Raw genomic sequence first — 25,133 nt, forward strand, 5'->3', positions numbered from 1 at the left:
ATTCAAGCAATTCTCCTGCCTCAGCCTTGCGAGTAGCTGGGACTACCGGTGCGCGCCACCACGCCTGACTAATTTTTGTATTTTTTAGTAGAGACGGGGTTTCACCGTATTCGCCAGGCTGGTCTTGAACTCCTGACCTCGTGATCCACCCGCCTCGGCCTCCCAAAGTGCTGGGATTACAGGTGTGAGCCACTGCGCCTGGTCCAGAGTCTTGCTTTATCACCTAGGCTGGAGTGCAGTCTTAGGATCAGAGCTGCCTGTAGCCTTGACTTTCTGGGCTCACGTGATCCTTCCACCTGAATCTCCCAAGCAGCTGGGACCACAGGCTCATGCCACTATGCCTGGCTAATTTTTAAATTTTTTAGAATTTCCCTTTGTTACCCAAACTGGTCTCAAACTCCTGGGCTCAAGTGATCTTCCTAACTCAGCCTCTCAAAATGTTGGGATTATAGGCGTGAGCCACCACACCAGTCCTCTTTTTTTTCCTTGAGATTGGTTTCTGTTATCATAAGGTATACAGTTTATATGATACTGTGATATTTGTCATCCTTGAAATTTGTATTTCTAGGTAATGTATATGGAAATTTTAATTGAGACAAAAGGGATACGTACCTTGTGTTTTTAGCTGCATGTATTTTTGTTTACTATGTCATTTTGAAATAACTACTGAATGTCTTTATGATATAGCAAAGGGAATGAAATGAGAATATTATAATTTTTTTGCCACTGTTTCGTGGCCTGAAAACAATGACAATATCCCTTGCAAATGTGTAAGGCTGATTTCTTTTGAGTACTATTTAGGTAGTCAGATTTGCTTTTCCAGTTAGAATAAAGACTTGATCATTGCTTCAGCAACAAATATTGAGTTGTGGAAATGCAGTAAATATTTGATAAATGAATAAGAGGATTATTCAGAATTCCTGTAGAAAGAATGAATAATTTTAAAATATGGTGAAAAATAAAGGGTTCAATAAATACTAAATACTGTAAATGGTTTGCTTTAGATGGTAGAGAATCGTGACACTCGGTGTCAGGTTGGACCCAGTATTGAAAGGGAGAGCAAATCAGATGCTGGCGGTTCAGTTGCAGTAGCAACTCCAGGTGGAACAGAGGAAAGAAATGGTCAGAATAAATCTTGTCAAAATATCTTGAAGTAAGTTGCTGATTATACTCTTCTTTTCAATATAAGACACCTGGTTTGATGGCCTTTGGGCTTAAAGGGAAGAATCAAACCCTTGAAAGTTAAAGGAATGAGCATTTTTTGAAGTAGAGGAACAGGCAGTAAGCTTTCTGAGGTGCTTTAACAATTCATTGCGAATTGTATTTTTTCCCTCTTGGTCTAGCTTATATTTTCTGAGACAGCAATTAATTCATCCTGAGAGATTCCTTTATCAATTTATTTCCCATATCAGAAGTTGAACTAATCCTTTCGTCCATTTTTATATATGAAGCAATGCTAGGAGTAACATAGCTTTGAATCCCAAGGCAAAAGCCATTATAGCATGAATAGTCCTTTGTGAGAATGATAATTTTAGATAAGTTGAAATTATTCCAATCATTTGAATAAATAAAAACTAGGATGTTTAGTTATTTACTGAACAATCTTTTTTTTTTTTTTTTTTTGAGACGGAGTTTCACTCTCGTTGCCCAGGCTGGAGTGCAATGGCACAATCTTGGCTCACCGCAACCTCCGCCTCCCAGGTTCAAGCAATTCTCCTGCCTCAGCCTCCCTAGTAACTGGGATTATAGGCATGTGCCACCACTCCCAGCTAATTTTGTATTTTTGGTAGAGACGGGGTTTCTCCATGTTGGTCAGGCTGGTCTCGAACTCCCGACCTCAGGTGATCCACCCGCCTCGGCCTCCCAAAGTGCTGGCATTACAGGCATGAGCCACGGAACCTGGCCTACTGAACAATCTTTAACTGAGCTTCTATGTATCAGAATTTTTTTAAGAAAGATTTTATAAATATTTGTTTTTAAAAAACTGAATTAAGTCAAGATTGCGCCATTGCACTCCAGCCTGGGCAGGAGAGCGAGACTCCATCTCAAAAAAAAAACAAAAACAAAAACTGAATTATAATGTAAAGTAGCTCTTTATCTCCAAGAGTAGTTGTAATTTTAGTTGCTGCATTTTTTTCAGTAGAATGCCAACTGAAGCAAAAAATCCTGATATAAAAGAAATCAATGTTGAGATTATTTCCGTCATTCATAATACTAAAAAAGAATTTATAGATATTGATGAGAATCTTTTAGAAGTACAAGCATTTACAAAAGAGGAAATGGATATGCACATATCAGACTATGAAGGTCAGTTTATTTAGATAATCTATTTTTTTGGCTTTATTAATTTGAAATTGGTAAATAATATTATCTGAGATAACTTATTTAGTCTTCCACGTAAGTGTGTTTACAGGAGCCTAAAATGAAAAATTAAGAGAATTAAATATTTATGAAACATTGAACATATTAACTCTAATTTTGGTTTTGATAAAACCAAGAAGATCTAAGGTATTTTTATGTTGGTGCTCTTTTACAATTGTTGGGCCTGTTGTGCTGCTTATGTAATAATTATGGTCTCTTAATTTCTGTGAAGCAACTCTACAAACCTCTCCCCAGCAGTCTTCCTTAAAACACAAACTCTCAGAGCACTACATAGAGTTAAACATACTGAATAATAAGGCCTCTCAAGGCTTATCTGGAATTTACCTGATGAAGATGGAATAGACTCCAGGTGTTTTCAAAGACTGTCTTTATAAAAAGGATAGAAAATATTTCTGTCATTATATTGTTTCTGGTAATATTCCCTGAGCCCCCTAAAAAGTCAATAGTTTAATTTTTTTAATGATCTGTTTTCTCTTCATCTTTCCTTATTGCTAGAAGACATTAAAGAATCTGTTGGAGGTTTCAGAAGTCCCAATCTTGGCATTTGCATGATGACTTTACCACAGCAGTTAGAAGAAGTAAGTCAATAAATAGTGGATACAATTATTCATCTTTCATTTTGTGTAGTGTTTAAATTATACATGTTTTTATTCATTGTTATTAAATATATCAAAGCAAGGCTAGCTCTTAAAAATGCACTATGGGTTGTAGAATATAGCCATGCTGTGTGGCATTTTTCTTTCCCTGAAATTCTAGTACAGTATAGTAACATGTCCAATAATTTCAGGCAATGAAATTTTCATGCCATAAACTGCTTCAGCAAATTTATTTAATCAAGAGTAGCAAACGTGTCCTTTATTTAAAAAGTATGGGGCCGGGCGCGGTGGCTCAAGCCTGTAATCCCAGCACTTTGGGAGGCCGAGACGGGCGGATCACGAGGTCGGGAGATCGAGACCATCCTGGCTAACACGGTGAAACCCCGTCTCTACTAAAAAAAATACAAAAAACTAGCCGGGCAAGGTGGCGGGCGCCTGTAGTCCCAGCTACTCGGGAGGCTGAGGCAGGAGAATGGCGTGAACCCGGGAGGCGGAGCTTGCAGTGAGCTGAGATCCGGCCACTGCACTCCAGCCTGGGCGACAGAGCGAGACTCCGTCTCAAAAAAAAAAAAAAAAAAAAAAAAAGTATGGAAGTATGGCCAAGCATGGCAACTGATACCTGTAATCCCTGCACTTTGGGAGGCTGAGGCGGGAGGATTGCTTGAGCCCAGGAGTTTTGGACCAGCCTGCTCAAGAGAACAAGACTCCATCTCTACGAAAAATTAAAAAATAGCCAGGCATGGTGGCATGTGCCTGTAGTAGTCTCAGCTACTTGGAAGGCTGAGGTGGGAGGATCATTTGACTTCAGGAGTTTGAGGCTGTAGTGAGCTCTATTGTGCTAGTACATTCCAGCCTGGGCAACAGAGTGAGACCCTGTCTTTAAAAAAAAAAAATTAAAAAGTATATTTCAGCTGTACTTTTTATACATATATATGCTTTTGGTATTATTTTTCTCAAAACTCTATACATTGAATTTCCAGGGGGAACATAGACATTTCCAATTATTGTAACAGTTCTGTTTTTTGTTTTTTGTTTTTTGTTTTTGAGATGAGGGTCTTGCTCTTTTGCCCAAGCTGGAGTGCAGTGGCACAATCGTGGCTCACTGCAGCCTGGAATTCCTGGAATAAAGTCATCCTCTTGCCTCAGCCTCCCAAGTAGCTGGGTCCTACTATAGGTGCGCACCACTATGCCCAGCTAATTTTTTTAAAAACATTTTTTTGTAGAGACTGGGCTTTGCTATGTTGCTTAGGCTGGTCCTGAACTCCTAGCCTCAGCCTCTCAAAGTGCTGAAATTACAGGTGTGAGCCACTGTGCCCTATCTGTTGTAACAGTTCTTTATTATTATTATTTTTATGTTTGAGACAGTCTTGCTCTGTTGCCCAGGCTGAAGTGTAGTGGTGTGATCTTGGCTAACTGCAGCTTCAGCCTCCCAGGTTTAAGCAATTCTGCCTCAGCCTCCCAAGTAGCTGGGACTACAGGCATGCGGCACCGTGCCTGACTAATTTTTTGTAATTTTTGTAGAGATGGAGTTTCACCATGTTGGCCAGGCTGATCTTGACCTCCTGACCTCAAGTGATCCACCTGCCTTGTAACAATTCTTTTAAAATGGATTCATTTTTCCTGGTTTTATAGTTGTTTTTGCAGGGAAATGAATAATCATGTAGTGTTATATGTATATAATTTACAGTGTGTTAGTCTATTGACACAGTCTTGTCTTTGTAACTTAGCATGCTCAATAGCCCAGTGTGGCAGACTGGAGGCAGTTCACACAGTATAAAGATTTGGTCAGAGCAAGACTGGGAGTACATTTTACTGTGTGATTTCTCACTTGCTTGTAGACTGTTGTTACTCTGGTTAAGCAGCTAATATGAGACTGAAAATACTCAAGACAGTAATACCTATTTGTTTTACCTGTTTTCTTTTTGCATACTATCAATTTTAAAAGGAGTTCACAGAAGAGGTTCAGTGTCAAAGGGAAGAACCACTGGAGACAAATACGGAGGAAAAATCGACTGAACAGAAAGGGTAAGGGGGGAAAAAGGTATGACAGTGATTGTCTCTGGTTACTTCAGTGAAGCTTTCAGCTTTTTTCCTTCATAATTTACAATACATGATTTAGGGTGGTATTGTGTTTCTACTGAAACTGTAACTTCAGCTTATAGTTATGGTAAAATGATTTTTGGTAAATGTTATACTTCTATGTATTGATAGAGCAAAATAAATAATGATCTCTAAAATGCCTTTTGTTCTCTCATCACTATCAGCCTTATCAAAATAAAGCTGTAAATGGGCCAAAGCTTATTTAGCTGCTAATTAGGGAACCACTTTTCATACTTATTCCATATTTATTGAATCAAATAAAGAACCATTATGAATTATTTTATGTATGTATAAAATCTTTCACTGTCGTGGTGACTACTATACACTATTCATTAGGGCTATGATGTACACTTGCATTGCCGGCTAGCTTATTGCTTCAAGGAGAGCTGAAGGCAGTTTTCATGTGTTGCAAGTTTGGACATATTTCTAAATCTTTAGAATTTTAGAAGTTCTAGAATTTTAGAATTCCCTTAGATAAGAAAGGCAACATGGCCGGGTGCGGTGGCTCATGCCTGTAATCTCAGCATTTTGGGAGGCCGAGGCGGGTGGATCATGAGATCAAGAGATCGAGACCGTCCTGGCTAACACGGTGAAACCCTGTCTCTACTAAAAATATAAAACACTAGCTGGACGTGGTGGCGGGTGCCTATAGTTCCAGCTACTCGGGAGGCTGAGGCAGGAAAATGGCATGAACCGGGGAGGCGGAGCTTGCAGTGAGCCAAGATCGTGCCACTGCACTCCTGCCTGAGCGACAGAGCAAGACTCCGTTTCAAAAAAAAAAAAAAGGCAACATAATTAGATTTTCTTTTTCTTTTCAGTATACAAATTTTGTTAGGTTTTCTGTGGACAATTACAAAGAATATATTTAATACTATGTGCCTTTACAAGTAATTTAGATACTTCTATTCATAAAAACTATTCCTTAGGAAAATTACCCAAGAAAAGAGAGAGATAAGACAAATACTAAACTTTACAGTTTCTTTTTTCTTGTTGTTGTTGTTTTTTTTTTTTTTTTCGGAAACAGGGTCTTGCTCTGTTGCCCAGGGTAGAGTGCAGTGGTGCAATCTTGGCTCACTGCAACCTCCACCTCCCAGGATCAAGCCATCCTCCTGCCCCAGCCTCCTGAGTAGCTGGGACTGCAGGTGCGCACCACCATGCCTAGTTAATTTTTTTGTATTTCTCGTAAAGATGGGATTCACCATGTCACCTAGGCCGGTCTCAAACTCCTGAGCTCAGGAGATCCATCTGCCTCGGCCTCCCACAGTGCTGGGATCACAGGCGTGAGCCACCATGCCCAGCCTCTTTACAGTTTCAAATGTGTCAGTGGGCTCTAGTGTTCTGAGCAAAGTGTCTGCCTCTTCTATAGGTGAAATTTGGGTCTTAGCTAACCTCATGTCCCCTCATTTTGGGTTCTGTTGTTTTCATTGCTGAGCAGTCAGCAGTATTTAAGTGGTGTTTTAAGTCATCCAGACATATTTTTTTTGCTTTTGCTTAGGTCTGTTACTAATTGCTATGGAGACAAATGTAAACAGATTGTGATTATGAGCTAAACATTATAGAAGATTAGAGGATGTTTAGACTCTTAGATGGCTGAGCACAGATCACTCGTACCTTAGATAATGCAAAGAATATCTTGCTTCCTAATCACCTATTAATTTTTATTGATAGTATGATCGAAGCCTTTTCACATCCTGAGCATACCACACCTCAATCAACGCAAGTAGATACAAGTTCGGACATTTCTAGGTAAGAAGTTTTGCCTACTGTACCATTTAAAAATAGTTGTGTTTTACAAATCAGAGTGAAAATATGCCAACTGTACCATTTTTGAAACAATTGTTGCATTTTGACTAAAAACTAAGAAAATAAAAGCAACATAAAACACTGAAAGAGCAGCATAAGCATGCATATCTGACATCTTTACTGAGTTTCCACTAGCGATTGTATTTTAAAGTTATACAGGAACTATGTTAGAACAGTCTTTTCTGAAAAAAAGTAGTGATATATTATTGAAAGATGAAGTTGTTGCTCATTTTCAGCTTCTAAGTGATTTCTTACAGTGTTTGAAATGCTTTTAATTCTCTCATAGAACAGATTCATCCAGTTCTTTTGAACAGAGTGCTTAGTGTTTAGAAGTCTTGCAGAAATAGGAAGAAAATATAGCACAGCTTTACCTCAGAAAAAAATTTTCATAGTTAGAATCAATCTCCTTGAGACCTGTTGAAAGCAAAGCCCAATAAAGTTGTTTTAAAATGGGCAAATCTGTTTGTGCAAGGAGACCTTCACAAAATATTGTTGTGTCTGCATGAGTGCTCACACCCATATCCGGCCCTTTCGTTGCACTCAGTTTAAAGAGCTTCTGAGCCTGGGCTGGGCTGTGCACATCCAGCTGTACCTACAACTCAATTTACCCCTACACCTGCCCCTACTGTCCCAAGGCCTTCTTGAGTGCCAGTGACTTGTGCAAGCATGAATGCACCCACCCTGTGCTCAAGGGGACCTCTACAGCCCTAGAGCCCCTTGTGGCTTTACTAGGAATGCCTGAAGAGGAGCCAGCCTGAAACCCATGCCCTCTTCCATTACACTTCAGGAACCCAGTCCCCACAGGGTGCCTCCTAAACCTTCTTTGTCTCCAGTTCACTCTTTAGATTCCAGATCCCTGTCACTGGGCAACTAACTCGCTCGTCACCCAGCTAAGAAAGTTGGGGACAGTGGAGGCTGGTAGCAGCTGTGAGAAACATGATTCTCAAGGAGCAATACTCAAAGCTTTCACTTTGGCAAAAAAAGAAAAGGCAGATCAATTGTAATGCCAATTTTTTTTTTTTTTTTTTTTTGAGACGGAGTCTCGCTCTGTTGCCCAGGTTGGAGTGCCGTGGCCGGATCTCAGCTCACTGCAAGCTCCGCCTCCCGGGTTCACGCCATTCTCCTGCCTCAGCCTCCCGAGTAGCTGGGACTATAGGCGCCAGCCACCTCGCCCGGCTAGTTTTTTTTTTGTATTTTTTAGTAGAGACGGGGTTTCACCGTGTTAGCCAGGATGGTCTCGATCTCCTGACCTCGTGATCCATCCGTCTCGGCCTCCCAAAGTGCTGGGATTACAGGCTTGAGCCACCGCGCCCGGCCTGTAATGCCTATTTTTTTGTGAATTTGCCAAATAAAGCTTTTTATTGGGTGTGTTAGATGCTCAGTAAAAGGCAAATATAATTGCCAGATGGGAATGAGTGTAAACCTAAATAAGTCTATATGAAATTTAATATGTTCTTTTATTTTTTGGAAATAATGATCTATTTGAATCTGATAATTGCCTGCTCTGTTGCTTAGTTTGTAAAATGTAGAAAACTTTGAGTATCTGCTATGTTTGAGATAGTCATTTTGTTATGAGTCATTTGTTTGAGATAGTCAATTCCCCAACAGTCATTTTGTTAAAAAAAAAAAACAAAAAAACAGCTAAACACCTTGCTTTGATCCTTAATTTTTGTTTGTAAATAAGCATTTTTATTAGGGTTTATAATACATTTAAACTCTGAGGTTTGCTTGGAAATGAAATGTTCACAGTACTGTTGTTTCATATTTAATGATAATAAACAGTAGTTTTCTCTACTGATCCTAGAATTAAATTTTTTAATCCTATTTTTTCCCTAGTTTTCTTAACTCTATGCTGGTTCATTAATTTTAGTCAAAAACATATTTCTAAACAAAATTACAAATTATGAAGTCTGTACAGTTAGTCAGAATGATTCCACAGGTCTCAAATTTAGATGTCCACAGGGACCAGGCAAGTAAAATACATGTCAGCTCTTGGGTTTGCAACACCCTGTGAAGGAGCTCATCACTGACTAGACAGTCCCTTAATAAAGATGAAAATTGAGCTGATGACGAATGTGTCTGGGGGCTGACGGGCATTAGAGAGAAAGGCTTTAGGGTTTAAATTTCTAGAAAACTACCAGAATAACCTTTAAATTGGAAGACAAAAGTGGGATCAGAATATTCAGATCATAGACATTCAGTTTGTTTTTTGTCAATTAATGCATGTTTTTTATTTAAATGCTTTCCACATAGTGCACAGATTTCTACATATAAAGACAAATCTTCCTCAGTTCCACCTCTGATATCATCAAATGGAGTCAGTGTTGCTTCACAACCACCTGTTCCAACACCTCAGAAGACCCAGAGAAATGAATGCAGGGCTCAGTTACCAGATTGTTCAGAGTCCGTTAGGCAGATGCTCCAAGATGAAATGTTTAAATTAGTTCAGGTAAGCACATCTCTATAAAAGTAAATCTACACATAGTGTACATGTAGGGTTTTAAAATATTAACAGATTTCCAGAAATTGACAAGTTAAAATTATATCACAAGCATTTCTCTGCTTTGGGTACTTTTCATTCAAATGTTTGTAACTGATTGGGCTCAGTGGCTCACATTTGTAATCCCAGCACTTTGGGAGGTCAAGGTAGGAGGATTGCTTGAGGCCAGGAGTTTGAAACCAGCTTGGGCAACATAGTGAGACCGCCAACTCTACTAGGAAAAAAAAAGTTCATAACTCTAGGGCCTAGAGGTCTAGGCTAAGCTACCTACTTCTCACAATGACTTCTTTTTACTGAGCTCTTTGTGATGCAGCTGCTTACAAAAGTGAGGTAGGGAGTAATCAAACCAGATCAGTGGGCTCCTACTCAGAAGTATCCAAGGCTTATTTTCCAGCTGACACTATCACATATTTCTTATCCATATTTCTTGTACTTGAGTTGAAACTGTCAGCTGCATTTCAAATTACCGTTCACTTTGACTTTCATCATACCTGGCTATCCTTTTTTTCTGTTTACCAACAATGGTTAATTATTTACCTTTTTAGAAACATTAGTTTCCCTCAGATCTAAACCTCTGCTCATTTTTCCTGCATTCACTTCCATATCCTTTTATGTGATGTAATATATACCATCATATTGATGATTATCGGCACTGAGGCAGGAGAATGGCGTGAACCTGGGAGGTGGAGCTTGCAGTGAGCTGAGATCCGGCCACGGCACTCCAACCTGGGCGACAGAGCGAGACTCCGTCTCAAAAAAAAAAAAAAAAAAAAATTTTATTTTTTGAGACAGAGTCTCGCTCTGTCACCCAGGCTGGAGTGCAGTTGCGCGATCTCGGCTCACTGCAACCTCTGCCTCCCAGGTTCAAGCGTCTCCTGCCTCAGCCTCCTGAGTAGCTGGGATTATAGGCATGTGCCACCTTGCCTGGCTAATTTTTATATTTTTAGTAGAGATGGAGTTTCATCATGTTGGCGGGGCTGGTCTTAAACTCCTGACCTCAGGTGATCTGCCCGCCTCGGCCTCCCAAAGTGCTAGGATTACAGGTGTGAGCTACTGCACCGGCTGTACTAATTTTCTCTTTGAACTTATGGGGCTTGATGAGAGTAGTTGTTCAGCATGTCCCCCTGTCCCATGAAACTTACTGAAACTGATTTTATTCTTATTCTCCCTAGTCCCTTCTTTTCTTTTTCTGTTTAGTAGGACCACCTATTCTACCAGTTTAATGTTTTAGAGCCATCTCTCAAACTGTTAGATGGATTACTTGGGGACTTTACTGGTCACTGTCCTATATATTTAACAAGTTCTCCAGATAATTCTGATGCACACAAAAGATTAAGAATCACTATCTTCAAAAGTCATCTTTGCCGTCTTTCACAACCCTTACCCAGTGTTTTACTATGCCCTCTTGAATTTTTTGCCGATACTATATGTCAGTATAGTCACTTGCTATTTCTATGGCAGTGGGTAACCTTAGATTCTTAGTTTCATACTTTCATTGTCATCTATTTGCATTTTCTAGGATACTTTCTTCAGGTATTATTTTAATAATATTAGTCACCTGTTTAAAAATCTTCAGTAAACTTCAGGAATTTGTATAATATATGATATCAATCTTGTTTTAAAAATATAAAGAAGACAGGCTCTTTATATTTTTAAATTTTATAAGAGGTGGCTCACACCTGTAATCCTAGTGCTTTGGGTGGCTGAGGTGGGAGGATTGCTTGAGGCTAGGAGTTTGAGACCAGCCTGGGCAACATAGCAAGACCTCATCTCTACAAAACAAACAAACAAAACACCCAAAAAGCAAACCATTATCCAGGCATGGTAGCACATGCCTATAGTCTCAGCTACTCGGCAGGCTGAGGTGGGAGGATGCTTTGAGCCCAGGAATTTGAGGTTACAGTGGGCTGTGATCAGTCCACTGCACTCCAGCCTGGGTACCATGGTGAGACCTTGTCTTTTAGATAGAACAGATAGAATGAATAGATAGATAGATAGATAGATAGATAGATAGATAGATAGATAGATAGTAAGCAAGAGAAAGGAAATATACTAAAATGTCAATGCTTATTATTTTTGAGGGTAGGATTATGAATAGTATTTATTTTATTTTTAAAATTTCTGGTTTTTCCTGTATTTGCTTTAAAATAATTAAAAGAAAACTGCATTTTTAAAAACCTGCACTGTTTCCCTATTGGTTTGTTCTATCAAATGCAAATTTTTCTGTTGGCCTTCAAAAACTTCACTTTGAAGTCTTTACCTTCCCTCCTTTCCTGCCTTACTTTCACAAGTCTAGTGGTTCTCAAAGTATGATGCCTGGACGAGTAGTATCAGCATCACTTAGACCTTGGAAATACAAATTCTCAGGCCCCGATCCTAGACCCGTTGAATCAGAAACTTGGGATAGGGATCAGCAGAGTGGTTCAAGCCCTCCAGGTAATTCTGGTGCATGCCAAAGTTTGAGAACTTCCGCACTAGCTTATCTTTTCATTATCCCTGCTGTAAATCTCCTGTTCCTGCTAAGCCAATGTCTGTGCTAGTGCTTCCCAAGATTTTCTGGACATTGAAATAACCTGGTCGTCTTAATGAATACAGATGCTGGTTCCCATCCCCAGACATTGCGATGTTATTGATAGGGGGTGACTTGGTCATCGGGACTTACAGATATTTCTCAGGTGATTGTAATGTGCAGCATAGTTTGGGGACAACTGGTGTCTGACTTTTCTTTCACCTAATCAGCCTTTCCAAGGGAATTCCTTGCTCTTCACCTGTGTACTGCTTTCTGCTCATTCCTGAAAACTGTTCAAAATATACTTATTCTGGGAATCTGTCTTTTTTTTTTTTTTTTTTTTTTTTAGAGACAGAATCTCACTCTGTCACCAGGCTGGAGTGCAGTGGCACGATCTCGGCTCACTGCAACCTTACCTCCCTGGTTCAAGCGATTCCCCTGCCTCAGCTTCCTGAGTAGCTGGGACTATAGGTGCGTGCCACCACACCCAGCTAATTTTTGTATTTTTAGTAGAGATGGGGTTTCATCATGTTGGCCAGGATGGTCTCAATCTCTTGACCTTGTGATCCACCCTCTGCAGCCTCCCAAAGTGCTGAGATTACAGGCGTGAGCCACTGTGCCTGGCCTATTCTGGGAATCTGTCTTTATCCCACTCCTTTGATCCCTGGGATGTTTATGGAAACCGAATACTGTAAACTGTTTACAAATAGTTCCAAGTTTCATTCGCAAGTGAGTATTCATATGCCTGGTTGACAGGAAGTTATCATTTTTTTCCTCTCCCTTTAAAAAAAAAAAAAATTCCCTGACTATGCCTCCTGCTCAGCATTCATGATTCTCATAGATACTAAGACAAAGGTGTGACTATTATAGAGTACTCATATGATTATGTTGATTCCTTAGTTTTTTGTTATATTTTAAGATATTGCTTCAATTTTTGTTTTATTCAAGCTGCAACAGATCAACTTCATGAGCCTAATGCAAATAGTAGGATCATCCTTTGCTAATCTCCCAGATATACAACAACTTGTACAGCAGTCTCAGTCTGTGCATTTAGGGGAAAGCCAAGAATCAAATCTAAGAGGATGTGGTGATGTTGAAGACAGCAACAAAAATCTTAAGGAGAGATTTTTTGTTAAGCCACAGTCAATGGGAGAGAACACCAGAGAGCCTCACAAGAACAGCCCACACTGCCATGAAAGAACTATCCCATCTGGTCAAAATAGTACTGGAAATGTACAGGTAATGTATGTAAAAATACCTTTAATGGCTGGACGTGGTGGCTCATGTCCCAGCACTATGGCAGGCCGCACCTGAGGTTGGGAGTTCGAGAGCAGCCTGGCCAACATGGTGAAACCCTAGCTCTACTAAAAATACAAAAGTTAGCCAGGTGTGGTGGTGCATGCCTGTAATCCCAGTTATTCAGGAGGCTGAGGCAGGAGAATTGCTTGAACTCATGAGGTGGAGGTTGCAGTGAGCCGAAATCATGTCACTACACTCCAGCCTGGGTGACAGAGCGAGACTCTGTCTCAGAAAATAATAATAATAATAATAATGTCCTGAGTAGTTCAATAGTCGTCGTGTTTTTTGTTTTTGTTGAGTAAATACTTTTTTTTTTTTTAAGCTGTTACTACATTCTACCCGCTGCAAAACATACTGAATGCCATTTACGAAGTAAGGAATTTCTAATATATTCTAAACTTACATAATATCTTTTTTCTCTTCCAGAATGTTCTACATGGGAGCATTCCTTTATGTCAATTAAATGGCCAGCCCCAGAAAAGAGGACCAATTCCATCATCTCAAAATTTACCATCCACTTCGTTTTATCCAGCTCCTGCTGGAAATACTCACCTCTGCCTTTTGTCCACACCTTCTGTTGTTCAGAAGGCACCTAGACTTATCCCACATGCAAAAACATTCAGTCTTGGTGATGGCTTTCCTTTGCTTCAGTTTAAGCCTAAACAAGAATTCAAGCCCCTTTTCTTACATGCAGGAAGTATTCCACAAGTTCCCTTCAGGCCTCTGCCACAACCAAGAGAGGCTTGGGGATTATCTGACTCCTTCCAACCTGCTCTGCCACAGAGAGTAGCACAAACTCCTCCAGCATCCCATTTGAATGTAAGCCAGTATAATACTGAAGCCAAAAAGAAAGAAGTTAAGCAGAAGACATGGGCAGAAACTGTAATTACAGAAATTCCCAAGCATGTAAACTTGGATCAATATGTTGGACAAGAAAATCTGACACCTCCACAGGACTCTTCAGTGTTTATAAAACCAGAAAAACTATTTGATGTTAAGCCAGGGCCCCTTGAGATATCTCCTCACCATTCCTTTGGACTTCCGTTACTATACTTGCCACTTAAACCTCCTAATATGTTTCCGTCAACCTCAAGAGCATCTATTACAGTTCCCTCAACACCTATCCAACCTATAGCAGAAGAAAGAAAATACCCAAGATTGTCATTACTTCATCCACATTTGTCCCCAGAAAATATGGTAATGAATTTTTGTATAGTAATGCAAAAGCAGTGTCCTGCATTTTTTTCATACCATAAGTACCGTATGGTCAGTGAAAAGCTCTTTTACATAAAAAAAATGCTTGTTATAGAAAATAGCATGTAAAAATTAGGTTTAAAATAATGATTGTAGCTGGGCATGGTGGCTCATGCCTATAATCCCAATACTTTGGGAGGCCAAGATGGGAGGATCCCTTGATCCCAGGAGTTTGAGACCAGCCTGGGTAGCATAGGGAGAAGCTGTCTCTGTTTTTAAAAAATTGTGTATTTTAAAGGTTTTAGGTCTTTCTATCAATACTGGAGTTTACTAGACTCTTTCGTAGATATTTCTGCTGCTCTAGAAAGAAATAAGCAGTAAAATTACCAGGTACTTTGTGTAAGATTTAAACACGCGGAAAAAAAAGGCAAAAAAATTACCAGATGCTTTTGTTTATGTGCATGTAGAGAGGAGAGCAAGTGAACACTCATATTGTTTGAGGTTCCTAGCAATTATTGTATGATCTTCAAATCTTTGACAGGTTAAATTTGTTAAATAGACCCAGATTTATATGTGTGGGTCTAGATATATGTGGGTCACATTTAATATATGTGATTAGTAGCACATATATTAAAATGGTAGTTTTATAGACCCACCAAGTCCTCTTTAAAAGTATAACTTTTGATTTATGAAATTAAAATGGTTTAGGCTCTAGTTTTGAGGAGAGCAGTACTATCTTAGGGAGATAATTGAGTAATACATTCTCAGGTGTACTTTTATGATTTGAAGATGGTACTGGGAAAACAAACGGTTATTCCTTAGAAAAAATACTTAACCATGCTTCCTTTTCTTCTGAAGATAACATGAACCGAAGAAGAACCCCAAGTTTTTACCATTCAATTCCCAAGGCTTCAGGGATTTTGAGCATATTGCTGGTCTTTTCCATCTGTGGTCTTTGTGCCTCTGCATCTTCCCTGTTGCAAATAATTTTAAGTTAAATGCTGGACATTATATAATTTCATTTCTAAGACGAAAGGTTTTTTTTTTTGGTTTTTTGTTTGTTTTTTTTAATATGAGATAGAGCCTCACCCTGTCACCAGGCTGGAGTGTAATGGCGTAATCTCAGCTCACTGCAACCTCTGCCTCCCGGATTCAAGTGATTCTCCTGCCTCAGCCTCCCAAGTAGCTGGGATTACAGGCATGCACCACCATGGCTGGCTAATTTTTTGTATCTTTAGTAGAGACAGGGTTCCACCATGTTGGCCAGGCTGTTCTCGAACTCCTGACCTTGTGATCCGCCCACCTCGACCTCCCAAAGTGCTGGGATTACAGGCGTGAGCCACCGCGCCTGACCAGAGGAAAGATTTTTAATATGGGAATGAAATTAGGAAGGTGAGAACTTCTAGCTTAATTTCTGAAATAGGATGACCCATTTGAAACTTTCAGCACTTTAAATCACTTTTTCTCTAAGATACGTATACTCATATTGCCAGTTTAAATCAATTTGTTATATTTAATTTGTTCTGTTGCACAGTTTAAAGAAATGCATTTTTCCTCAGTCTTTTGTTAAAATATTACATAATTGAGTTTGCAGTTTGTCATTCTTATGCTTTGTTTCTTTCTTGTAGTGCAAAAAAACACAACTTATCCCACTTGAAAACCTCATTGCGTTTAAACAAAGCCAACAGAAACTAACACATAATTTATTTGAACAAGGTGATGCTGGACGCCTTCAACTTCTAAAGGTCAAAATAGAACCACCTGAAGTAAGACAAGGAAAGGACAGTAAAAAAAGGCAAGATTTAAGTGAAATTTTATTTAATAATATCATATATCAGCAAGTTCATTATTATTTAAAATCACACGGTAATCTGGTTCAGTCTCCTAGGCTATACACAATTGCACATTCAGTTTTCAAGTGTCATGTATCTGAACATATTTTATGTGAGAAAAATTCCTATTTTGTGAGACAAATACTATAATATTTACCCATCGTATTAAGGAATTCTTTCCTACCATTCGTAGACTGGAGGATTCTTTTACAGTGTCTATAGTAGAAGGAACAGTCATCATTTGCTTCTCAAATACTTGGTACAATATCCCATATGCAGTAGTCCTCCCTTATTCCCAGGAATACATGCCAAGACCTTCAGTGGATACCTGAAACTGCAGATAGTACTGAACCCTATTATATATTTTGTTTTTTTCTATACATACATACCAATGATAAAGTTTAAGTTATAGATTAGGCACAGTAAGCAATGCACAATAACTAGTAATAAAATGTAACAATTATAACTATATTGTAAGGCAAGTTATGTGAATGTGATCTCTTTCCCTCTGTCTCTCAAAATACCTTATTGCACTGAACTCATCTATTTTCGAACCATGGTTGAACTCTGATAAATTGAAACCTTGGAAAGTGAAACCATGGATAAGGGGGGACTACTGTATCCTCCAATACTTTGAACCAATCATCTTACCATATTCTTCAGACTCTTACAGTGAGCAGGAGGGTAGGTGATGTAAATTGTTTCAGGGCACTGAGAAATGTGTATGTGAAAAGCAAGGCTGTAACTTCTAGTGAAGAGCATTTACTGTAGTGTTTTACCATGTGTATTGATTGGCAGATTATTACTAAGTCTGGAAAATACTTTAAAATTTTCACATTTATCAGACTGTAAAATCTGTTACTAGTGCTGTCTTTCCAGAAATGGTCTTCTTGTTTCCATCTATTCCCTCTTCCAATTTAGTCTTCCCCTTAGCGTTTTGAGACCTCTTTCCTCCTTGCTGTGATTTTGCTGAGGTGACTAAGTGTGCTTAATGTCTTCAAATAGACTAATGGAGGTATCTGATAGGGTTTCTGGCACCGACTGCAAATCCACAGAAAAGAGAGTTTAATAATTATCTAAGATGTGTAACCCTGTCCTTAGATTCCAGTGACTAACATAGAATAGTCAGTTCAGTATTAGAGGTTCTAGAAATAAATTTCATATTTGGTGTTTTGCTTGTATTTGCTTGTATTTGCAGAATGTCTTGTTAATTTAATTAAATGCTATTGAAAAGAATTTATGAACATAATTTTGTTAACTGTATCCCTATATAGCATGATAAATGAAAAGCAAATGTTGCTATAATTGTAAAAGTATGTTTTATGCTATTATGTTTAACAGGCAAAGGAGAAGAGCTGAGAAAGAGCTGCAAGAAAAAAAATCTGAGAAATTGAGGAGAAAACCAAATGTGACTTTTCGACCAGAGAATTCCATAATTAATAACGATAATTCAGAAATCATTAAGAAACCCAAGGTATAGAAAAACTGCTATTGATTCTTCCCTGGTGTGCATGTACACTGAGTTTGGTATGTCTTTGTGGTTTATCTAGTCTGATCGCTGGGAGCTTCTGATTGTGATTAGGAGGATCTTTATATCATTCAGTATATCAGTCCCTGCTGCCTCCCTCCACAGAGCAGTAGACATAGAGTTCTGAATGTGAAAAGCAACTTGATGATACATCAAAAACTGCAGTTTAGAGCATCTGCCTGCGTGGCTTTTTTTATATTTGAAATCACCCTTTGCTTATTTCTATGACATCTTACCATATATGTTATGTTATTTGGGCTTCTCCTAATACAGTTTCACCCTTCTCTGAGATTCCTCTAGGACTTCCCAAACAGGTTTGTTGTGTAAACTCTATTTTAAGTCAAATCTTTTTTAAAAATTTAATTTATTATTATTTTTTAGAGATAGGGTCTTGCTCTGTTGCCCAGGCTGTAGTGCAGTGGCACAAATATAGCTCACTGCAGCCCCTACCTCCTGGGCTTGGGCAGTCCTTCTGCTTCAGCCTCCCAAGTAGCTGGGACTACAGATGTGTGCCACCATGCCCAGCTAATTAAAAAATATTTTTTTGAAAGGTGGGACCTTGCTGTGTTGCCCAGGCTGGTCTCCGACTCCTGACCTCAAGTGATCCTTCTACCTCAGCCTCCTAAAACACTCGGATTATAGGTGTTAGCCATCATGCCCAGTGTTAAGTCAGGTCTTTTTAAATATACCTCTGTATTTGGTGACTGTCTAACTATTTTTGCAACAACAGATTAAATAAAGAGAAATGTATTAATAGTTTTGTTTACATTGATTTTTAAAAGGCATGCTTTTTCAGTCAGTCCTCAAGAGCATGTCTAGAGGCACTTAGTACAACTGTTTGTTGAGTCCATGAAAGATTTTTGACAGGATGGTGTACTATTTGAGTATTATCAAAGCTACTCTGTAGGAGAGAGTTGCACATGGTGACCTAGGAACCTTACATTAAATTGGTAATGCTTTTTTATTGTTTGGCTTATAAATTTTCTTAACTCATTTGTAGAGTTACTTCGATAGAGTAAATAATTTGATGGAATAATTATGCCTAGAATGATGGAAATTGAACCTATACATGAGAATTCAATCTTCATAGCTATTGAGTATTTTTTTACAAAATAATACATGTCTTTGAGTTAATCATAGATTAATCCTGTGGGAATTCATTTAGGAACAAGAAGAACATTGTGGTTCCCATTCTTTGGATGACTTCGACATTCCTTTTGGTATGTATGTGTATGATTAATGTAATGTCTAAGTTTAGAGTTAAAATTAGCTTTTTAGAAATATGTACAATATGAAAATGAGGCTACCTACATTTCTGCCCAGCTGACTACAAATTCAAGGGTTCCTATACTCTACCCCCCTCAACTCAGGTTTGGTAATTGACTAGAAAACCCACAGAAATTGGGAAAGCACTTTACTTATGATTACAATTTTATTATAAAGGATACAACTCAGGAACAGCCAAATAGAAGAGATGTACAGGGCAAGGCAGTGGTGGGGTTGGGCAGCACAGGGCTTCCATGCCCTCTCTGGGATGGCCAGTCTCCTAGCACATCCATGTATTCACCAACCTGGAATCGCTCTTAACCTGTTTGCTTCAGGATTTTTATTGACTTTTCAGTACTTAGGTATAATTGATTAAATCACTGGCCATTGTGATTGAGCTCAATCTCCAGCCCCTTCTCTTTCCCAGATGTGGCAGTAGGATGGGTGAATTGGGGGCTGATCATTCTAACCCTCTCATCATGTGGTTGGTTCCTCTGGTGATTGGCCCTATGCTAAAGCCATCTAGGGGCTTGTGAAGAGACACCTCTAGCATATACTTAGGTGTGATCAAAAGGGGCTCGTTAGAAATAACAGACACTCCTATCAGGAAATCCCAAGATTCTGAGGACCTGTGTGCAAGAAACTGGGTCTTTGTAGACCAAATATGTATTTTTCATTATACCACAATGCTCCATAATTGATACTGTCTTATTCTACCTAGTCTTCCTGGGTGATCTCCCAGAGAAATCCACATGTAAACACAAACTCTCACAGTAGACTTTGGATTTTGGTTCTCTTTCCTCTTGAGTTTTTCTACTTATGTAGAAATTACCTCAGATACACTATGTGAATTCTGAATTCATTATTTCTACTCTGCCCTGACTGTTTTTTCCTCCTACATTCTCTTTCTCCATTTGTGTTGATATCAGCCTAAGCCAGAAACATGTGATTATGAATTCTGTCTTCCCTTTTATCCAGTCAATAACCGATTCTTACCTATTTTGCTTCCTTTGTAATTCTTAAATTTATCCTGTTTTCCCATCCCTCACCATTACTAGGTATATCCACTCAAACCTATTTTCCACACACTGGCTAGATTGTTTTCCTAGAATATGAATCTGACCATATCATTTCTCTGCTTAACAGCTTCTACTGGATCTTCATTCCCAGAAGAATATCTAGGTTTCTAAGCTGGACATACAGAGTCCTCAACAGTTTTGATTTTGATTCTACCATGTCTTTGAAATTCAACTTACGTAACACTTCATTCAGAAAGCCCATTTTAGGCTGGGCACGGTGGCCCAGGCCTGTAATCCAGCACTTGTGGGAGGCTGAGGCGGGTGGATCACTTGAGGTCAGGAGTTTGAGACCAGCCTGGCCAAAATGGCTTAAACCCCGTCTCTACATAGGCATGGTGGTGGGCACCTGTAATCCCAGCTACTTGGGAGGCTGAGGCAGGAGAATCACTTGAACCCAGGAGGCAGAGGTTGCTGTGAGCTGAGATCACGCCACTGCACTCCAGCCTGGGCAACAGAGCCAGACTCCGTCTCAAAAAAAAATTTTAATAACATCCTGACACCCCATATTTTACTTCCATTGAGTTAGGTACTGTGCTGCTGGGCTCCTGGTAATATGTTAGCTTCTCAATGATTACTTCCAATGTTTTGTTATATTTAAGAAATGCTACAAGATGATAATACTTCAGCTGGATTGCATTTCATGGCCTCTGTGAAAAAGAAAGCTATAGGAAGTCAAGATGCAAGTACAAATACAGTCCTAGGTAAATGCTGTTTTTCTTTTTAAAAAATTCGTATATTTTGATATAATTGAGTTATCTAGACTTTTCCTTTAAGGCAGTGATTTAAAGGGAATTTTAAATTATGTGATATGATTTACTCCCCCTAGGTTTTTCTCTCCAATCTTGGTATATACTTTAGAAATCAAATTTATAACTTAGTAAAACATAATAGAGACTTTTCTTCAAAATTACCATAGATTACATCCTAAGTCAGTAAAAATAATGCTTTGAATTTGGATTCTCTATGTTATTAATTACCTTCACTGGAATTGCATGTCCAAGGTTGGGAGGCCTGGGACTGTGGCTAGTGAAGGTGAGCTAGGAAGGACTGGATTGGGTTCGGTGAGGGAGGGGTGTGTAACTGTGTCCAGGAGTAGAGGAAATAAGTGTTGGAGGACCTATTATTTGGAATGTTTCCTGACAAATTTCCACTTTAATATTGTTTATCATTATGAATAGCATATTGAATAGTGCTCTACCCATTGTATCATAGTAATTCTTTTTTATGACTTTTAGTAAACAGTTTCTTTTACCCATGTACAGAACCTTGTACATGCTTTTTAGCCTCTCTAACTTTATGTCTTAAAAATGTAATCATTTTAGAATATTTAGGTAATTTAGCAATCTATGAAGAAGATGAAAATTAACCATAATCTCACCACTTAGCAATAATGGTTTGATATTGTTTTTTCTTTCAGTCTTTTGTGCATTTTACATAGTTAGATACAGTATATAGCATAGGTGTCCTCCCTTAGTATCTAAACTCTCATTGTCCAGATATTATGGCTGTCTTCTCTAGCTTTTCCATGAGCGTTTAGTTTAATCCTCCTGGGTCCCAATGTTGTTTTTTTCCAAGTACCTTGGGATGCTCTTAAATTAGAGTGTATCTTTAATATATTATTTATTTTGTTATTTGCATCATAGTATGTTTGCTGCAGTGTTGAAGGCAATTCATCTCTAATGCATTCAGTATTATTGCATATTGAATGCTAACTAATGAATTAAATGAATATTAATAAAAAAGTGATATTTAAAATGCTTTATATGTAGTAATCCTTGATGAGTTGTTATTTAAGTATTTAAGAGTTGTTTAATGATGTTTGGGAAAATTAGATGGACTAGGACAGCTTTTTATTTCCATTTGAAATACTGTCATAAAGTCTCCTGGAATTGGAAAATGCACTATCTAGCACATTTGCAGGAGTGGATTAGATTTGCGTTACAAGGGATACCTGTATTTTGTATCCTGTTCATTTCACTTTGATTTATATGTATGGCAAACATGTCCCTGTGTCATCAGAGAAGTACTTCATAAGCATATTCCTTCTTCCAGCTATACATTAGTTTCCAGTTTTTTTTCTCCTACAAATTAGGCTTCAATGAATATCTTCCTGCATAAGAGACTTTTTTGGTTATTACTATGACTTAGCTAACCTTTTTAACTTTGCCAATCTGATAGGTCAAAAAAAGTCATTATAGGCCGAGCACAGTGGCCCACGCCTGTAATCCCAGCACTTTGGGAGGCCGAGGCAGGCGGATCACGAGGTCAGGAGATCGACCATCCTGGCTAACACGGTGACACCCCATCTCTACTAAAAATACAAAAACAAAACTAGCAGGGCGTGGTGGCATGCACCTGTGGTCCCAGCTACTCGGGAGGCTGAGGTGGGAGAATGGCATGAACCCGGGAGGTGGAGCTTGCAGTGAGCCGAGATCGCGCCAATGCCTGGGTGACAGAGTGAGACTCTGTCTCAAAAAAAAAAAGAAAAACAAAAGTCATTATTTAAATTTGTATTTCTTTCTGAATGAAGTTGAGCATGTGTAAATGTTTTTGATATAAATGATGAGTCTGCATTTGAGAAACTTTTTTTTTCTTTTGAGACAGAGTCTTGCTCTGTTGCCCAGGCTGGAGGCTGGAGTACAGTAGTGCAATCTTGTCTCAAGATTGCCTCCGCCGCCCAGGTTCAAGCAGTTCTCCTACCTCAGTCTCCCAAATAGCCAAGGTCTCCTGACAGGTGACTTCCACTGTGCCTGGTTAATTTTTGTATTTTTAGTACAGACAGGGTTTCACCATGTTGGCCAAGCTGGTCTCAAACTCCTGACCTCAAGTGATTTGCCCTCCTTGGCCTCCCAAAGTGCTAGGATTACAGGTTTGAACCACCACATTGGAACTGAGAAGCATTCTTAAATGTTCATTATCTGAGCATATCTTTGAGAAAGCCTTGGAGGTACATTGCTTTTGTTAAGTAGTTTATCGAAGTTGGCAGCTATTTCCTGAGTCTGCTGTTCATCTAGGTGAAGGCCCATGATATAAATAATAATAAAATTTGAAATTACATTAATTATTTAAAATTACATTGTTAAGCTGTCACTCTATGTTTCTACCTATCACCTTCTATGCATTAGATCTAATTATCTGTATTCATATAATCTAATTTTTTCTTGTGTTTGTGATATTTTTTTGTTTTCTTTGTCTTAAATTTTTTAATGTACTACAAGAGAAGTAAGCTACTTCTCAAGAAGTTGTTTCTGAATGTGGTACCAAGCAGCAAATCATTTCTTGCACATCATGTGTGATTTCTTTTTTTTTTCTAAGAGCAGTATGACTTATTAAAGATATATCTGACTGGGCGCGGTGGCTCAAGCCTGTAATCCCAGCACTTTGGGAGGCCGAGATGGGCAGATCATGAGGTCAGGAGATCGAGACTATCCTGGCTAACACGGTGAAACCCCGTCTCTACTAAAAAAATACGAAAAATCTAGCCGGGCATGATGGCAGGCACCTGTAGTCCCAGCTACTCGGGAGGCTGAGGCAGGAGAATGGCATAAACCCGGGAGGTGGAGCTTTCAGAGAACTGAGATCCGGGCACTGCACTCCAGCCTGGGTGACAGAGCGAGACTCCATCTCAAAAAAAAAAAAAAAAAAAAAAAAAAAAGATATATCTGCATGATGCCAAAGCTAGTCACTGTCCCCCATAAAAAAGCAGTTAAACCAATCAATTAAGAGAGAATGATTTCAGTATTTTTATTTTTCTTTTTTTTGTAGTTTTAAGTGGTTTAAATTCAAGCTTTGGTAATAAGTACTCAGTACGAGTTACATTTGAAAATAGTGCTTTATTGAAAAAACAATGCTAGAAAATAAGGCTAGAGGCCTAGAACAAAAGGCACAGAGTTAAACTGTCTGATGATCTCCTGTGACAGGCCTGTTTATTTTACTGTTAAATAAGAAGCAGTTAACATTTGTGAAATTTAGATGTTAAAACACTTTAAGTGGTAAAATTTAATTATAAGCTCTGTGAATATACTATATACCACTGAATGATACCCTTTTAAAGAATGTGAATTAGCTGGGCACGGTGGCTCACACCTGTAATTCCAGCACTTTGGGAGGCTGAGGCAGGCAGATCATGAGGTCAGGAGATCGAGACCATCCTGGCTAACACAGTGAAATCCTATCTCTACTAAAAATACAAAAAAATTAGCCGGGCATGGTGGCAGGTGCCTGTAGTCCCAGCTACTTGGGAGGCGGAGGCAGGAGAATGACCCCGGGAGGCGGAGGTTGCAGTGAGCCGAGATCACGTCACTGCACTCCAGCCTGGGCGACATAGCGAGACTGTCTCAAAAAAAAAAGAGAATGTGAATTATGTTTCAATAAAGCTGTCAATAAAAATAAGCAAATAACAAGAAACTATTCAAGGTAAAAAAAAATTAGTTATAGGTTAATCTCCTAAAATCTGGTTTTTTTGAAACTTCCCTAAAGTAACCAAACATGACTTAATATATCTGATCTAGAAATAGGAAATTTTAGCACTTTCTTGATGTAATTTAGTTACTTTACTGTTCTTGTGAATCATTCATATGAGAAAAACAATAGTCAGCTTGCATTCAATTATGAATTACTCTAAATTACCCTTAGAATAGAATTTGCTTTAATTATTTATATGCATGTCACTTCTACTTAGATTTCAAGAAGTATAATTTATGTTGTTTGTTGCTAACTTGTTCATACAAAGTTGATGATTTGGAGCAGTTTACAGCGTTTTTCTTAAAGTTCCTGATTATTTCTTTTTTAATTTGCAGAACATGAGCCTTTGAATGCTCCTCAGCTCTTGGTCCCAGATGTATATCTAAATCTGAAGCTTTCCACTGAAATGTCAGAGAAACCTTTGTCACCCTTAACACCTCATACAGTAGCAAACTTGGTTTGTGTTTTATTCAGAAATTTTAATAATACCTTTGTGCTAAAATGTATTATGGTCATGTAGACATTATTCAATTGTGTAGATGAAATGAGGCTAAAAATCTCATCTAGGTAGTTTTGTAGTA

General features: G+C 38.7%; 1 protein-coding gene across 10 annotated transcripts in view; it reads left to right on the plus strand.

Annotated features, from left to right (window-relative positions):
- CPLANE1 (ciliogenesis and planar polarity effector complex subunit 1) overlaps nucleotides 1-25,133 on the plus strand; it is a 162,316-nt gene that overhangs the window by 79,353 nt on the left and 57,830 nt on the right. For 8 of the 10 annotated variants that reach the window (XM_071099011.1, XM_071099010.1, XM_071099002.1 and 5 more), the window contains 13 exons: nucleotides 1,005-1,153; nucleotides 2,141-2,307; nucleotides 2,878-2,960; nucleotides 4,924-5,003; nucleotides 6,747-6,824; nucleotides 9,135-9,330; nucleotides 12,839-13,129; nucleotides 13,616-14,386; nucleotides 16,012-16,178; nucleotides 17,557-17,689; nucleotides 18,909-18,963; nucleotides 20,688-20,789; nucleotides 24,888-25,009. In XM_071099011.1, coding sequence (XP_070955112.1) covers nucleotides 1,005-1,153; nucleotides 2,141-2,307; nucleotides 2,878-2,960; nucleotides 4,924-5,003; nucleotides 6,747-6,824; nucleotides 9,135-9,330; nucleotides 12,839-13,129; nucleotides 13,616-14,386; nucleotides 16,012-16,178; nucleotides 17,557-17,689; nucleotides 18,909-18,963; nucleotides 20,688-20,789; nucleotides 24,888-25,009 — 2,394 coding nt within the window. The remainder of the gene's footprint in view (nucleotides 1-1,004; nucleotides 1,154-2,140; nucleotides 2,308-2,877; nucleotides 2,961-4,923; nucleotides 5,004-6,746; nucleotides 6,825-9,134; nucleotides 9,331-12,838; nucleotides 13,130-13,615; nucleotides 14,387-16,011; nucleotides 16,179-17,556; nucleotides 17,690-18,908; nucleotides 18,964-20,687; nucleotides 20,790-24,887; nucleotides 25,010-25,133) is intronic. The other 2 variants (XM_071099003.1, XM_071099004.1) reach the window with 2 other exon arrangements.

The sequence above is a fragment of the Macaca nemestrina genome, chromosome 6, assembly GCF_043159975.1.
Source record: "Macaca nemestrina isolate mMacNem1 chromosome 6, mMacNem.hap1, whole genome shotgun sequence".
NCBI lineage: Eukaryota > Metazoa > Chordata > Mammalia > Primates > Cercopithecidae > Macaca > Macaca nemestrina.